The 11,502-nt window shown below is 38.2% G+C and overlaps 1 protein-coding gene across 1 annotated transcript in view; it reads left to right on the forward strand.

Moving 5' to 3' along the window:
* LOC138029367 (uncharacterized) overlaps positions 1-2,718 on the forward strand; it is a 3,521-nt gene extending 803 nt beyond the window's left edge. Inside the window, exons 2-3 of the mRNA XM_068877120.1 lie at positions 1-28; positions 2,312-2,718. The exon at positions 1-28 is cut by the window's left edge and continues 285 nt beyond it. Of these exons, the coding sequence (XP_068733221.1) occupies positions 1-28; positions 2,312-2,533 (250 nt within the window). The 3' untranslated portion in view covers positions 2,534-2,718. The remainder of the gene's footprint in view (positions 29-2,311) is intronic.
* The last annotated feature ends 8,784 nt before the right edge of the window (positions 2,719-11,502 follow it).

Below are 11,502 nucleotides of genomic sequence, written 5' to 3' on the forward strand. Positions count from 1 at the left end.
ACACGCTTATTATGGTGGAAAAAATAAGGTATGAATGAGTAGTCAACTTGTTAATGGATGACGCTAATATTGCTCTTGCATCTAAGAAACCCTTTGGTTTTATCAACGGAGTTGATAATGTAAATTGGCCACCGTACAGAGATTCTAGAATCTCTGTACGGTGGCCAATTTACATTATCAACTCCGTTGATAAAACCAAATTTTTGTATACTACTTCCCCACCGACGCAGCACCACAGTTTCTTTAGAAACTACCCCTTCATTCTTAAGAAACCCTTTGGTCTCATTTTTATCCGCTCTACGACCACTCAAGGCCGGAAAGATAACTGAAACCTACCTACCTGCCTACTTCCGTTCCTCCCGGTGGGACTCAATTAAGTTAAGTATTTAGGGTATGAGTGGCTACAAAGATATTGTTTTTGAGTTGTTTCCGTCAAAAGGTAGGAAATAGGATTTCGATGCTTTTTGGTGTTAAAATTCGGCATGTTTTGTGCTCTCGGGTCTGGAATTCGCTTCAAAAGTACCAGTTTTACTATTTTTTTAAGAAATAATCGGGAAGTTTAGAGAATCACTGAGATGTCAGACGATAGAAAACGACATGGGTGGCCTTGTTGTATGTGTTTGTCCACCTCAAATTTTTATAATCATTCCCAAACACCCTAACAAATGATCAGTCTGGAAACGAAACAGTATTTAGCTTCTTGTTTGTAAATAATTGTTGCATAAATTAAATTTGGTCAAGAACGTAAAAATTCAACCTAAATGCTCAATTGATAAGCTCAAAGAAATATTGTTGGCTTCCCTAATTAACTTTATTTTACACAAGAATGACTAACAGCACGAATTCCTATCATCTGCCATATCAAATTTCAACCCCCGTCTGCAAATTAGTTGCTACTTAAACAACGCGAGGAATCCAAAAAGGGAGAAATTTTTCACCAAAACCTTTTCCAGCCAAAAATTTTATTGAGATAAACAACATATTTGCTATTAGAGGCACAAAAAAATCTCGCTATTTCATTCCGTGCGTGCAAATAAGCAACACACTCCTCTTCAAAAACTATACGCAACTAAATAATTTCCCACCGGAGTTCAGGATCAAACAATTTCCTTTTCTGAGGAAGCTTTCTCTTGAATAAAGAAGCATAAAATAGACAACAAGCTTTTTTTCAAATAATTCTTGACTGTCAAGAATTAGTCACATTGCGTTCGTTTTTTGTTGAAGATTCAGTGCGGAGTTGAGTGGAAATGAATATTAATATAAATAACCAGACAAAAGAGATCGCACATGCACAAACACAGCAGATACATTTAAGATGTTCAATTCCGTCAATGAGATTTTTAAACCCTTATCCAACCAGACAAAGTTAACCCAGAATTTGCCATTTGATTTCAGTGTTGCACATAACACGCTACACTACAGTTAATAAAATAATTAGAAACACAGATCACTGTCCGACGGCCGTACGTTTGAAAGACTGATGCAATTGTTCAGCTGATTGTTGTGGAAGTCCCTTATTCGTCGGTTTGAAGATTCCAGATGTTCATATTTCGCCGCTTGTGTTGTTTATCGAATTGACGTTCCATTCTTGAGCTCCATAAGGATATATTTTGTTTAATGATCCAGTAAACACCATTCACGTTACATCTACTTTGAAGCCATTGCAGGTTAAGTAAATATTCTACTGTGTCCACCGAATCAAATCTACGCATTTCTACTGCACCCTTACACCTACCAAAGATATGCGACTAAGACTCCAGGCAAGAAGACAATACTCCAGCACGGGAGTGACAGGAAATACCCTATTGTGCGACTTTTCCGATTTCCGACACAGGAAAAATTACTTTACTTTGACAAGCTTTTCCGTCAGATCAGTCAATTTATACAGATTAATATATGATTACGTCAACGAGCCGTATCATTTCAGGTTAACTGAGATCATGTATAGGACATATTAAACAGTAATTGTAGAGGTCTATAAAAGAGATCAGACCCTATTCTCAGGTATGACGTCCAGTATGGAAAATGGAACAATCTGGTTTATAACACCACTACTAAACGGTCTTGCATTGCTCCTTCCCCCCTACACCCAATTTTAAAAACTAGGAAGAATTTCACAACAAAGGTGAATAACCCCTTTTATATTTTTTCCCTTGTTTGTCAAAAACCCCTTGAACGGTTATCTCTGTTGATGTTTTTGTTAACAGTCCAATTCTGATCCAACCACAACTCGGTCTTGTACGGAATAAACAATTTGTGATAATCGTCCTTGTTTTGATCTAAAAGCTATCCTGTTCACAATTTGTTGCAGTGGTATGAAGACAGTTGCGCAAATGTGAACCCAGATTTCCAGTCCGGTACAGCCAAAGGTGTCTCCTCAGCCATCGTGTTGTCGAAGAACCAGTCCTTTGACATCTTTGCCAAACCCAACTTTCAGGGTCTGCAACAGAAGTTGAAACCAGGGCAGTGGTATGCCACGCCAAACGCCATGGGATTCCCCAATGACTTATTGCAGAGCTTCCGTAAGATTTGAAAAGTCCATTCTGCATCGGCAATGGCTTTCATTTTGTTAGCTTTTTCTTCTTCCTATAGTTTCAAGGATAGTTTGTGATCGATGCTGCTATATTGAGCCGAAGCTGTAACGATTCATTTTTGAAATGTTGCCAAAACCGAAATGAAGTGACGATTTGAATTAAAGAAGCATGTGTCCCCAATAAAGCGTTGTGTCTTTGCGTACTTTTATCTGTAATAAGTTTTGTTTAGTGACCATGCGCTGGCAGATAAACTTAAAATTAGGGGCTCCTGGAGTATTCATCTCTAACTGAACTAAGCAAACATGTATGGAATCTCAAGCATAAGAAAGTTGAATCCAACATCAAATGGCGAAAAGTTAAACGAGCAAGATCCTATTCAAATGTGACCAAGAGGTGCAGTTGTGCGTATGGGAGAACTTCTGCATTGTATGCAAGCCAGAAATGGCAACACTAAATATTTGAAATGAACTGATATCGAGTTGCAGTTTTTCCAAGTAATTCCTACTGACTGACACTACAATCGCCTGATAAAACATCTGTATCACGTGCACAAGCAAGGTGCATTGTTCCTAATTTTCAACTGAAGATATCTAAGACTGAGCTCGTTATTTCTGAACAGTTGCCTGATGATTGATTCGCGAGTAAGCATGAAACTCTCAGTAGCGACCGATGTTTTTGAACAAGTAATTAACTCCAAAAACCAAAATAACCCTATATATATAACGAAGTACAAGAGTGATGTCCTCACCGAGTATACTGAAAGTGCTCAATAAAGAAACTAGAGCTGACTAGAACTCGACTGATGGTGCTGGATTAACTGGTCTGCAACATTTATTGCTACTTAGAGTTTCTACCCCTCAATAAGAGAGAAATTTTTGTTGAAATCTCTTGACTTCGCCACCGATTACAGACACATCACTGCCCAAGCACGAGACAAAATTATACATGCAAAGCGATCACTGTTGAATTTCGATGATTGCCAATGAGAGAAAAATAAATCCTCTAATGACAGATTTGACGTAACAATGGGATCCTATGACGGCTCTGAGACGTATAAGCTACAATCTTGGACAAATAGGGTTGAGAATATTAAAAACAGGGGTTATTTTGCGCACTACGTCCTCAATATCGCACATTATTAGCAATCCCCCTCCCCCCTACAACCAATGTTGATAAGCCCAGGTTCGACATGCTTTGTTTCGTCTAGCAACATTGATCAGGGGGAGTGGGGGCAAAAAGAGAGCTTATTTTTCATATTCGTGATCGGAGTTTAGTCCAAAAGCAGAGTTTTCTCAACAATTTTGTCCAAGATTGTAGTTGGTTGCTATCTATTGTCGATCGGCAAAAAAAAAAAATAAATAAATAAATAAATAAAAAATAAAAATGAAAATAAAAATACGGCAAAAACATTGGCCTCTACCGTGATGATGGGTTGTCAGCTTTTGATAAAAGTCCACAAGAAATCGAAAAAATCAAGAAAGACTGTTGTAAAATACTCAAACATCACGATTTAAAAATCACAGTCGAAGCCAATGCAACCAAGGTAAACTTTCTTGATGTCACTCTCGACCTCAAAAGCGATAAACATTATCCCTTCACCAAAGATGGAAACATCCCACTGTACGTCTGCAATAAATTCAACCAACCACCTTCAATCTTAAAAAAAAAACATTCCTGAAGCAATTAACAAGCGTCTTTCCCAACTATCTTCTGATAAAGAATGCTTTGACACGACCAAAGGCATTTATCAGGAGGGACTTAATAAAAGCGGCTATGATTACAACCTCACATTCAAGAAATCCCAGAATGATGCTCCAAACCCACTCAGAAACCGCCAAAGAAACATTTTATGGTTTAATCCTCCATACGGTAAAAAATGTTGAAACCAAAGTGGGCAAGATCTTCCCTTCACTCATTGATATGCATTTCCGTGAGTCCAACCCTCTCCACAAAATTCTTAGCCGTAACACACTTAAGACTGGGGTGACCCTAAACCACGGAATGGCGGAAAATCACCCCAAATCCTAAAAGACGAAATGACGGAGAATCGCCCAAAATTCTAAAGGGTGGAATCACAGGAGGTGATTATTGGTGTATCACCTACAAAAAAAAAGAACAGTATTTGAAGGGTGGTCGTCACTTTCCGCTAAACGCAAAAAAGTACGGAACTGTTTAAGGTTTCTAGATTGTTATTGATTAAACATTTTGGAATTTTACAAAAGTGTTTTAAAACGACGAGATAGGAAATTGTCGGCGCCCCTGTTAGAGTAAGTTTGTTGGTTTGACGCCCATTTAAAAGGTAAAAACTTTTTTAAAACATACTTACCTTTAACAACTATTACCCGTTGATAGAAAGTCATATTCCCAGACCTCCTCATCTCAGAATAAATGACAACACAAGACGCTCCATAAAGCGTACACTGGGTTGCCTGTGGTACGTGTTACACAAACACAGAAGGCGCTGCAGTGTTCCAGTTAATTTTTTCAAGTGGGGGGTCATTAAGACCATTTGAGGGTCACCCACATGTCGCGCCAGGAGAGGCCCTGCACGTTCACACCTCTAATTATTTTGTAATGTCCTGTCCCATTTTGAGGTCTTTTAGTTTTTTAAGCTTTGGTAATAAATTCAGTTTAAAGATAACAAAACACGCTCTTGAGTAAACTTCACTCGTTTCTTCTTTAAATAAATACTATTAGTCTGCAAAAAACTAACTGCAAACTGCTCTGACGGACGTTTTCCAGCATGTCATGCATGTCCGGCAGTTGCACTAAGCAAACGTTTATTGCACACACTAAGAAAGGATTGAAGATGTTCTTTCCGCTTTATAGTTCCTCTTCGTGTTAGTCTAATCTGATGCCAGGGCAAAATATTATTTGGCTTTTCGTTTGCACCAAAAAGTACCGTAAAAGCAGAAACGGACACGAAAAAAAAACCATAGTTTTATATGTAACTCTGAATCAAATTCTCACCGAAAGATTAATGACAATTGATCGTAAAAACACGAAAATTTATGCAGACTCTGACTTTTATGATGTTTTAGCAAAAGGAAGAAAGTGATCACGTCCTAGGCAACCATAAAGGTGCACGTGATCACCTTGTGTCAACTGAATGAACTACGGGAAAGAATGTTAATTGTTCGTCGTTTTCAGAGTAAAACAAGGTACTTTTTAGCCAAGAAACTTCCATCTTTGGTTTTTTTAATTTTGTTGTAATATTTAACCGAATATTTACATTTCATCTGTCGAGTCAGGAAACCTTCTTTGTCAGGTTCCTGAGAAACGTATCTGTTTTGACTTCAGGGTGAACTATTTACACAATCGCGAGGTTGAGCGGCCATGTAATTGAAAATCTGAACATCTATGAGATACAAAAACAGACTTGCGAATTATCGCAAATCACGATGCTGACAATCACAAAAGCAGAAAAATGATTAATGAATATGAAGTTTGATACTATCTGAATGTTTTTGTGTTAGAGTAAAGGGATATATTGTCACGCAAATGATGGAGTTTCATGTAAACAATCTTAGCACTAGTATAAAGTCGAAGCAATAAAATGGATTAACCAGGAATTTAAAGAAATATTGTTGCCTTCCCAATAAACTTCATTTTAAACATAGTTAGACTATGATTTAAACTACAACGACAAAATCATTTGTCAGAGAAATAAAATTCCTGTCTCGTCGCGTATTGCATTTCAACGCACCGATGCAAATTTGTTTTAAATTCATTTTCACCACGTCCCGATTCCCGCGAAATTTTTTCTTCTTTCAAATATTAACAAAAATATTATTTCTCGTCAAGCTTTGCATCTTTTATGTTCAAATAGCCGATAAAAATAAAGATTTTCAACGATCTATCCGTAGATATTTTTTCATAATTTAATATTCCCTGTAAAAATGTGCATAACAATCAAAACACAAAAATAACAATGCACGTAACAAATTTTGTCGCATTTACCTCTTCGTCGAATTTTTTCAATGGGATGTCAAAAGGCCAAGTGGATGTTATGCATCATCGGGCAAGTTCGGGCGATCAAGTTGCACGTGTGACCCGTCATAAATATTTTCTCACAAAATGTTCCCGAAATGTCAAGTATTGCCACAGAAGACAAGAACATCATTCTAAAAGCTACACAAAAAGTAGGTTCTGGAGGTAATTTTGAGAGTGGAAATACAAACTCACGAGGCATAGTATAACTTCATTTTGCCACGAAAATGCTTTACTATTGGCATAAAAGTTATCCAGTTAAGCTTGCATATTACAAAACATGATGAATTCATAAGGGCCACCTTTTCCAGCGAAATGTTATTTGAAACAAGCAACATATTTGCTATAAGAGGCAAAAACCCCTTCCTATTTCATTACGTGCGTCATGACAAGAAATCAAATTACCAAAATAAATTTCAGGATCAAACCGTTTTCTTGAAGAACCTCCGTGAATAATGAAGCATAAAATAGACGACAAGCTTTCTTTCAAGTAATTCTTGGCTGTTACGTTTCCAATTATTTTTTATTTACCTGAAGACTGTTCAGAGTTGAGAACAAATAAATGCAAATTGCCAGACCACTGAGATGCGACTTCAGTAAACAATATGATGCATTCAAGGCGTTCGATTCCTCTTATACCCATACGGAATTTGCCATTTGGTTTCAGTCTTGTATGTAACACCACAGTTCGCCAAACAACATTAGAAACAAAGCTCATCTGATGATATCCGACGGCAAAAGATGCAATTGTTATCGAAGACCATTACCCGTCGGTTTGAAGATTCCAGATGTTTATTTTTCACCGCCTGTCCTTTTTATCCGATTGACTTTCCATTATTGAGCTCCATAAGCGTATCTTTTTTTTTAAAGATCCACTAAAACGCTATTCGCGTTATAATGACTTTCGACACCATTGGAGGTGACGTTAAATATTCTGCTGTGACCACTGGATAAAATATATGCATTAGAAAGTACCCCCTCAAATTTACCAAACATACGCGCAGAATACTCTACACACCATGACACTACTTAGCAGAGGAGGGACAGGAAAGACTTTTCATGACACTAAAAAAAGAATAAAACTAGACGCTTTGTGAGCATACATTGGGTTGCCTGAGGTACGTGTTACTCGAAAACAGAAGGGACTGAGTTGGGTGGTATTGAAAAGCACCGTACCAGGCAATTTTTTCAATGATGAAATGGTATATGAAATGAATCATATATGAACTTCGGATATGAAATCAAGTGAAGCTATGATCTTCGCAGTTATGAACGCAATTTTTACAATTGCGTAGAGAAGCCTGAAAAATACAGGACTTCAACGGGGTTTGAACCCGTGACCTCGCGATTCCGGTGCGAAGCTCTAACCAACTGAGCTATGGACCCGAGAGGAATGAATCCGTGATGAAATGGTATATGAAAAGAATCATATATGAACTGCGGTTATGAAATCAAGTGAAGCTATGATCTTCGCAGTTATGAAGTTTTCGCAGTTTTCGCAGTCTTCGCAGTTTTCAAGTCAGGGGTCATTAACACCATTTAAAGGGTCACCCAGAAGTCGTGCCAGCAGAGTCCCTTTGGCTCACCGGTTCATACGACGAAACAGATCTTTTTCTGAGGTTAAAGACCGGGCAACTAGGCTAATAATAATTTGTCAGAAAGAAAAAAAATCCTGTCATCTTTAGAAAAAATAGGCACGCATTGCGTACGTTTGGTAGTGCAGTAACACAGCACTTTATTCCATATTGTCAACTGTTTTCCAGGAGATTCAAGTTGTCTTTGCATAATATGTAGCTCTAATAGAGGTTTTGCACGGCAGCCATATTGCATGGAACAATGAAAATGTTTTGCATAAGAAAGAACCTTTGGTCCCGTATGAAAAAGAATCTATTGTTCCTGCCATGCAACATGCCTACCTTGCAAAACCTCTATACTACATGATATTGTTTTGGTATTGTATATCATTGTACTTCCATGGTAGAAGTCTTAGGTAAATAGGCCCCTGAGAAGGCACGTGGTTACTAGCAAAGTACTAAACCCAGAAAGACTGAAGAAAATAAATGGGAATCGAAAAACATTGGCTTCTTCCCAACTTCTTTACACCACAAGTTTAAGCGTGCACTCTGAGCGTCCAACACATTTGTAATACAAAAGTTCACTGACGTTACCCTCTCCGGCGGGGTTAGTATCTGGATGGGTGACCTAAAATGTACCACTCAGTAACAGGAATAGGATCAGAAATTCTATTTTAACGCTCATAAAATGCGAACTCATTAAGGTAAAGATTTCGTTACCTTGCTTTATGCAAAACAAATATTGATGCAAAAGTAAATAAATATCGACACAGTTTTAAGGAAGAGCAGAAGGAAGTTTTCAGGACGGTCGATCGAGAATAAAATATTTTGCCATCAGCGACAAAATTTACGATATGAAAACAACATTAATTTTGAACCGCGAATATAAAAAGTTACCATCAGCGAAAAACATTTTGGAGATTTTTGCCTAAGCGAATTTTATGTTTTTTTCATGATCCGAGGCGATCCGAGTTGATCCGAGTTGATCCGACCCGGACTGGCGGTCCGAGTTGATCCGGTCCGACTTTTGTACCTGCCTGATTTGAGGTCTTGCATTTCACAAATCATTCTGAAACTCAGAACAGTTAAAAGCGATAACATACTGCTGAATTTTTATTTCGAGAGAAAAGGATGATACGTGCTAATCTGTTTTCGTCGCAAACATCTGGCAGATGCATCAGCCGGATGTTTGCGATTCAAAGAGAGCACAAACCTCTATTAGTTTAGGTTTATAATCCGATTCTTCCCAGAAGTTATCAAAACAGACAAAAACGGACTATCATCCTTATCCCGGTGGAAATTAAAGAAAACAATAGGTTTGAAGCCTGGCATTTCACAAATCATTCTAAACTGAGTACAGTTAAATACGATGGGGCTCGGTCATTGAATAAAGGTAAATAATACTGTGGCAAACGTATGCGTGTCCGGACTTGCAGATCTTTATTTGGAGAAAACAGAAGCATATGACCTTGAACGGGGCCCAGCTATAGTGGCTGGGGATTTTATGCCCAAATATGGACAAAAATAACATCGAATCCGCACGTTCGGGAAATGGCACGAGCTACGTTACATCCATTTATCAGGAAATATTTAAAATCCCAGTTCTGAACCAGAGTTAAACGCTTCAAGGCCATTAGCTTCTGGAGAAAGCTTATGTCACCGATTAGTTCATCACAGTTCGTCTGTTTGTTTGGAGTGTTGCAATCGCGCAGCAGTCCTGTAATTCCTGTACGCTTCTTGTCGGAGTATTGTCTGTTAACTTGATATCTGGCTGTGCGATGAGTAGAAAACAAAATAAAGATACTCCTTTGGTCTATTTTAAGAGTTTGGCTGAGCTTGATGATGAGCGTAACATAGAATTGATTTTTTTCTTGAGCAATAGTTTCCTTTGTTTAATAAAGATTTAAGCAGGATCTTATCGCCTTCGATTTCTCGTGGGAGACCAAGATTTTTTCTTTGTATTGAAAGCCAATTATTCAATTGTGGGGTAGGTTTCGTGGCACAAAGAGTATCTTGGCCAAGCGGAGAATCTGCCTCATCAGCCAATTCCATGGTTTTATCAAACGTGTTCTTTTCCACGTTTGCGAAGAATTCCTTAAATTCATTACCGAGACGTTTAGGATCTTTGGCATAAATCCGTTGAGACTTAGAAGCTGTTTACAACACCAAATCCATAGCAGGTTACGAGAGCTCTGCTACATTTCAGCCTCTTTGATAGACGTCGACAGTGGTGTATTATATTACTTACCAAATACTGTGCGTGTTGTTACCGTTGATTGTTTATATATCACTTGTTTCACGGCAAACATATGAACCTACAATAAAAAGTATAGTTCTTAGCTTAGCCCAGCTCACCAACGATCTCATTAGTAGACATAGGCGTACAGGCACGATCCGTCCTGTGGAGGTGGTGTCCTTTTTGCCCGAAAAAATTACACAGTGCCCGAATGTTTGATTGTTGAAATCCGTTTTTTACTCCCTCAAAATGTACGAAAGAAACTTTCGTTTGCAATCCTTAAAAGTCATAAAACTGTACGTATTCGAAACATAGAGTTTTACTCTCTATTAGTCTACTCTATCTAGTATTTAAACTAGCAAACAAGCTTATTAAAAAAGTAGCTATTTCTTCCATGGCGTTGTCCAAAAGTGTCAATTATTTTGTCAATACCGTTTGCTATGACTCTATTGCCATAGGCGCGTTCAATGCAAATGATGGCGAGGCTATTCAATCTACTCTGCCCCATCGTGCTGCGAAGATATGTCTTAAGTCTCCGAAGTCCGCTGAACATGATGTTGCTGAAATTACGGCCAGAATAGACGCCACCTTCGAGAATTCGGGGATCATTTCAAACAGGTGGTTTGCGATCAACAGATCAGCAGCCGAGCAATTCAAATGTTTTAAGATCAACCGAAAGGACTTATTTCGAAGCAAAGACTTAAAATTTTTTAAGTTACACAAGTAATATTTTTATACTTTCACACGAGCTCTTTTTTATATTTTTGCCCTATTTATATTTTTTTAAAATTCCATTTATTATCTTTTATTGCCCCAATTTTGAGCGTTTTGCCTGAAAATCTCCGAGACTGGGGGGGGGGGGAGGGGGGGGGGGGCTGCAACTCGAGGAGTATTACTAATAGTCCTCTAGTAGCGTAGCCGATTAAAACGCAGGATTTGCATTAGTCCACTAGTTGGGTGATACTAACTAGATTTAGCCAAGCCTAAAAGCGGAGCTCTCGTTTCTAACTCCAGAAAGCAATATAGTATAAGGTATAAAATTAATCTTCGTTAGTGTATACAGTTTACACACACAGAAAGGTGAAAGATGGAAAGCTTAACTTAAGTGATTTCCGCCAGTTAGAGAACTCAAGCTCTCTACCAAAGCACGTAAACATCCCTCAACTGA

Source organism: Montipora capricornis, chromosome 2, assembly GCF_036669925.1.
Source record: "Montipora capricornis isolate CH-2021 chromosome 2, ASM3666992v2, whole genome shotgun sequence".
NCBI classification, from domain to species: Eukaryota; Metazoa; Cnidaria; class Anthozoa; order Scleractinia; family Acroporidae; genus Montipora; species Montipora capricornis.